This window comes from Microtus ochrogaster, unplaced genomic scaffold (assembly GCF_000317375.1).
Source record: "Microtus ochrogaster isolate Prairie Vole_2 unplaced genomic scaffold, MicOch1.0 UNK8, whole genome shotgun sequence".
Taxonomy (NCBI): Eukaryota; Metazoa; Chordata; class Mammalia; order Rodentia; family Cricetidae; genus Microtus; species Microtus ochrogaster.
Window position 1 is genome coordinate 786,802 of NW_004949106.1, and position 6,326 is coordinate 793,127.

Consider the following 6,326-nt stretch of genomic DNA (forward strand, 5'->3'; position numbering starts at 1 on the left):
GGCTCACACCATCTGTAATGAGATCTGGTGCCCTCTTCTGGTCTGTAGGCGCACATGCAAGCAGAACACTGTATACATAAGAAATAAATATTTAAAAAATATATAAATTAAGCGGTTCAAATCGGTTGTTAAAGATGAGTATTGAAACTAATAGGACTAAGATATAATGAGTTGTGCCACATGTTCAAACCAGCACAAACTCTACGGGGGACTGTTGTCTAGGTCTTAGACAAGTTATAGGGCGAACCAGGAAGGCTGTTGCCTGAGGCGGGGAGTCAAGCCACTGTTACATTGTCTCTAGGTTAGAAGACTGTGCTGGGACAGCTCTCTGTGTGGCAGCATTCAGTGCCACTGTTACATTGTCTCTAGGTTAGAAGACTGTGCCAGGACAGCTCTCTGTGTTGCAGTATTCAGTTCCGTAAAGGGAATTCTGCAACTGCTCAGTGAGATCAGTGAAGAACTCCATAGTTCTGTGTCCAGAGGGAGCCTCAGTGTGCACTCAAGACAGGGAGTCCCTCTGAGCTCTCAACAGTGGGTCGTTCACCTAGGATGAGTTACCCAACGGGTGGGAAGCAAGGAGGCAGGATATGACTTGCCAGTTATTGGGAAAGATGACGGGACTGTGGGGCGGCTCAGTGCATAAAGGCCCTCGCCACCAAGGTTGACAAGCTGAGACTGGTCCCCATGACCCACCTGATGGAGGAAGAGAATTTACCCCTGCACCTTGTCCTCTGACCTCTAAACCAGAGCTGAGCCATGCACGTGTGTGTGTGTGTATGTGCGTGTGTGTGTGAGAGTGTGTGTGCATGCGCGTGTTTAAAGATAGTTTAAAAGAATTTTAGAAAAGATGGATGAGGGGAGTGTTTATGGAATACTGGTTTTCTCTTTCACATGGTAGCAGCTGATTGGAGAGGAAGTGTCACAGGAAAAGGCCTGTTTTATCTGATGTGGACCCCAGTATGTGTGGTCTAGTACGTGGCTTACAGAATAACTGTTGTTGGAAATACACTTTAGTGAGCTGAGCACACTGGCTGGTGTGGCCAAGTGACAATATGTTTCCTGTTTCTGACTTCCAAGCGCCAGCAGGGAGGATGAGACAGTCAGACCGAGGAGCGGAGCTGGCCGACAAGGAGGGGACACTTGCCACGGTACCCAGCCCTGAGAATGGTATGTGTTATCAGAATTCCTTTACTAGATGAGAGAAGACTTATAGTAATATCCGAGTATGCAAACAAGTACACAGGGATGCTCACTGTGACCCTCCCTGGGGGCTTATTCTGCACCTTTGCCCGCCAGCACTACTGTTGATTAACCACGGGAGCAGCTGTCAGAAGACAGACAATTGCCATGGGAGAGTCAGAACCCCACCAGGCCACACTGTTTTATATGAACTCAGAACTGGGTCAGTTGTTCACACGCAGAGTAACACTTCAAAGATTTTTGTTTTTATGATGAAAATAACTGAGGATTCATACATACTGTGTACGTAGTTCCTTTACTCGGTAGAATGTTGAAATTTATGTTAGGAAGCCTAGAAGGGGCTGGCGAGATTGCTCTGTGAGTCAAGCTGCTTGTCATCAGAGCTGGCGGCCTGAGTTGAAATGAATCTACTCCCTCAAATTGTCCCCTGACCTTCACAGATGCACACACACACATACACCCTGACCTCCACAGATGCACACACACACACACACACACTGACTTCCACAGATGCACACACACACACACACCCTGACCTCCACAGATGTACACACACACACTCTGACTTCCACAGATGCACACACACATACACCCTGACCTCCACAAATGCACACACGCACCCTGACCTCCACAGATGCACACACGCACACACACACTGACCTCTACAGATGCACACACACACCCTGACTTCCACAGATGCACACATGCACACACACCCTGACCTCCACAGATGCACACACGCACACACACCCTGACCTCCACAGATGCACACACATGCACCCTGACTTCCACAGATGCACACATGCACACACACCCTGACTTCCACAGATGCACACACACGCACATATACACACCCTGACCTCCACAGATGCACACACACGCACACACATTCTGACCTCCACAGATGCACACACACACTCTGACTTCCATAGATGCACACACACACACTCTGACTTCCACAGATGCACACACATGCGCACACACACATACCCTGACCTCCACAGATGCACACACACACAAATGCACACACACACACCCTGACCACCACAGATGCACGCACACATGCACACACACACACACCACAACACACACCCTGACCTCCATAGATGCACACACTAACACACACACACACACACGATAAACAAATAAATAATGTGAAAATGTTGTAGTGGACGGGCCAGCCAGATGGCTCAGTAGGTAGATGTACTTGCTGGTAAGACTGAGGGCGTGAATTCAGTCCTTGGGACCTGCATGGTCTAACGAGAGACCTGGTTCCTACAAGTTATACTCTGGCTTCCACACAAAGGCTATGGCATTTGTGCCCCCTGCCCCACACAAACAAACAAATAACAAATAAATAACTCAATGTAATTTTAAAACATCAAAGTCTAATGGGAGAGGTTTTCAGTAACATTTTCAATAAGAAGGGCGCAAATCAACAGCTGTGTTTGATTACAGAGAGAAGGTCCAGAAGACAACTGGATGGTTTAGGGATAAATTCCTGTCTGGTCAGGGGTTAGAGGGGAACGTGATCGCATTATTCTCACGGGATTGCATGCCTATACGTTGCCACCATTTTATCTGATGTTAGTCTCAGCCCTATGCAAAGCTAGCTTATTTGCAGTTTGCCAAAAGGAATTTTTTTTTAACACAGTCACACGGTCTTCTGAAATTTACAGCCTAAATGATGGGATAGGGCTTGGAGCCACCCTCAGGTCTTCAGTCCAGTGTTGTTCCCAGCGTTGTGAGCAGCTTCGGTGGTCACACCGTCTTCCTTGCGGCCTCTACCCACCTGCTGGCCTCTGTCCTCCTCCCCTAGGCCTCTCTGGAATCCTGAGGCTCCTCCTGCAGGAGCTGAGTCTTTTCTACAGCCGAGATGTGAATGGCGTGTATCTCTTGTATGACCTCCTCCACTCCCCGTGGCTGCAGGCTCTGCTAAAGGTGAGTGTGGAGCCTTTGCTCGCTCTGGCTGGCGAAAGCTGATGCCTTGGTCGGGTCAGGTTGCTGGAAAAGCGTGCCAAAAGTGTTAGTTTATTTATTTGATTATTTTTAAAAGTAAAACTGCATCTTCTTTGTTTTGAATACTTTTAATTTCAGAGCAAAAACAAAACTAAAAACAAACAACAGCAGCAGCAACAAAAATCTCCATAAAACCTCAATACACAACACTAGACCTTGCTGTCAGGGGAGGGGAGGATTTCCTTGTCTTAAGAAACAAGGACAGGAAAGAAGAAATGGGCAGAGAGCCGGATGGATGAAGGCCAGTCATGGCTGCTGGAGGAGCCATAGGAAAAACAAGGCAAAACCGGCATTCTTCCCAGGGGGGTACTCTAATCTGCTTCCATGAGAGACTCCCCATAACACACACCTTTAATCCCAGTAGCCACACTAGTTGCCATAGAAACAGGGCGGTGCATACCTTTAATCCCAGAACTAAAGGGAGGAGACAGCTCTCAGACACAGTCTCATTCTGAGATTCCTGGAGGCAGGATCGCCATTTCAGATTGAGGTAGAGGTAAGAGCCAGTGCTTGGCTGCTTTCCTTTTCTGACCTTCAGGTTGAACCCCAACTTCTCTCTCTAAGTTTTATTAATCGTGCTCCAATTCTTAGCATCCTCACATAGGAGACAGCATCTGGGAGCCAACTGTGGCCATGGTTGGAGTTGTTCTGAGGATCCCGCAAGTGAGACGCCAAGAAGCAAAATGTAGCTCTTAACATCAGTGCCACCGGGTCCTTGAGAGCCTTGTTTTTCACAGTCCCAGTCAGCTGCTGCAGGATCTCCACAACCGGGTGGTCTGGGTTGATTTCCGAGTCCTCTTTGACCGTGATGTAGCCCCTGATAGGGTTGTCTCACAGTGCCTGGGCCTTCAGGAACTGCTCTGTTTGCTGGCCAGCACAGGTGCTCTTCATAATGTAGCAGAGTGAAGACGCGTCCCTATCGGAGACTTTCGCCTTCTCCGCCTTCTTGTCAAAGCTCTCCTTCGTGATCTTGTAGAGATTCTCAAAACTTGATTTACTCTCTTCCATGTCCTTCTGGTAGCTCTAGACCATCTTGGTCCACAGAGACCAGGCTCTTCCCATCCCCTCCTTGAGCTGGTGCCGCCATACTTGTCAAGAGGACGTCTGCTTTCCACACACACTCAGTGAAGGTGGCCACCCATTCTTTGTTGTCAGCATTGATGTAGTGGATGGACTTCGTGTCTCCTTCATGTCCAACAGGTGCTCTGACATGGGAGTACATGTAATTTTAAGTTTCAAGAACTCAAGGCCCAAGCCGGGCGGTGGTGGCGCACGCCTTTAATCCCAGCACTCAGGAGGCAGAGGCAGGCGGATCTCTGTGAGTTCGAGACCAGCCTGGTCTACAAGACCTAGTTCCAGGACAGGCTCCAAAGCCACAGAGAAACCCTGTCTCGAAAAACCAAAAAAAAAAAAAAAAAAAAACTTCAAGGCCCGTCTTCTGAATGTTTTATGGATGACTTTCAAGAGTTTTCTATTTCTGAACATTGTTTTGGAGATACTCAAAGGCAGGTTCTCAGAATCAGCCATGCCCCAGATAAAGTTGAGTTACTTGGGTATCACCTCATCGTAACTGTCCACGATGAACACACAACAGGCATGATTTGATGTTGCTCCTCTTGCTCTCAAAGGGGTCAAAGGGAGCACGCCAAAGAATAAATAGCAATGTCCTTTCTTTATTGTCCCCAACTTGTTTTTTCAAAGGTCCTTACAATGAGAAACCAGTGACCACATGGCCACCAGCAACTCCATATCATCTCTCCACAATCCTTGGTCCTTAAGGCCAACTCTGGACAAGTAAAAATGCTTTTATAAAAGGCCACTTCTGGCTGGGTGTGGTGTTGAATGCCTTTAGCCCCTTCTGAGAGGCAGAAGCAGAGGTCTCTGTGAGGCAGCCTTACCTACGTAGCAAGTTTCAGGCAGTAAGGAATACATAGAACTCAAGTTATTTTGGGGAGATGGGTGTTTCTTCCAAATAGGCATGAATATGGTCAGCCTTAGGATACGTGCTAAGGTGATAGCCTTTAAAACCGAAGCGGTCACAGCTTCTGAATGACCAAAGATGAACATCACTTGTTTTAAATCACTGGATTCTGGATCTCACAAGCTGAAGCCTTAGCTGGCCTGGAGCTCACTATATAGACCATGCCTAGGAAGCACTTAACCCCTAATATCCCCCCAACACACACATACACATACATAAACACACACACACACACAAGCGTGTGCACACAAACACACACACACACACAAGCGTGTGCACACAAACACATTCACACAAGAGCGTGTGCACACACACCCCCTCCAGGGCCTGGACTTTGTGTTTCATTATGAATGACCCCCAGGCTCACTGTCTTTGGTGAGCATGGATTCTTTGTGCTGAGTGCTCCCAATCCAACTCCCACACACATTTGAGTACCAGACCTACAGTATAGCAGGAAGCCCGCAAATCAGAGATACAGGAGAGACTAAGCTGCCTCTTGGACCTCTTTTCTCCATCTGTAAGAGAAATCTGATCCCAGAATAAGATGACGGGAATCACTGCGAATCCCGGCGAGCTTTGCTTACCCAGCCTGACTCCTCATCCAGTAGGGAAAAAAAGAATCCCCAAGGATCAGGGGAGATGAAGCTGCAATTTGCACAAATGAATTCTCGCCAGAGAATTGCCGGAGGAAGGAGACCTGAACAGCTTCAAAGATCCGCACTGAGCAGGGACGAGCACATTCCGAATGTCTGGCTCATTATCTGGGATCCTTGGTGGATTGTGAGTCACACAGTTTGTGCCCAGCACTGTTGCAAGGAGGAGGGCCTACTTGTTCATCCTGACAGCCTACAACCAAAATAACCACACAGAAACTGTATTAATTAAATCACTGCTTGGCCCCATTAGCTCTAACTTCTTATTGGCTAACACATCTTAATTTAACCCATCTCCATTAATCTGTGCCTCACCACGAGGTCGTGGCTTAGTAGCCAAGTTCCAGCACATCTATCTCCGGCTGCAGATCCATGGCATCTCTCTGACTCCGCCCTTCTTTCTCCCAACATTCAGTGCATTCCTTCCCATCTACCTAAGTTCTGCCCTATCAACAGGCCAAGGCAGTTTCTTT

At 47.9% G+C, this 6,326-nt stretch overlaps 1 protein-coding gene across 1 annotated transcript in view; it reads left to right on the forward strand.

Annotated features, from left to right (window-relative positions):
• Positions 1-1,085: 1,085 nt before the first annotated feature.
• Positions 1,086-6,326, forward strand: part of Mpp4 (membrane palmitoylated protein 4) — a 31,740-nt gene continuing 26,499 nt past the window's right edge. The window contains exons 1-2 of the mRNA XM_005366332.2: positions 1,086-1,167; positions 3,020-3,141. Of these exons, the coding sequence (XP_005366389.1) occupies positions 1,092-1,167; positions 3,020-3,141 (198 nt within the window). The 5' untranslated portion in view covers positions 1,086-1,091. The remainder of the gene's footprint in view (positions 1,168-3,019; positions 3,142-6,326) is intronic.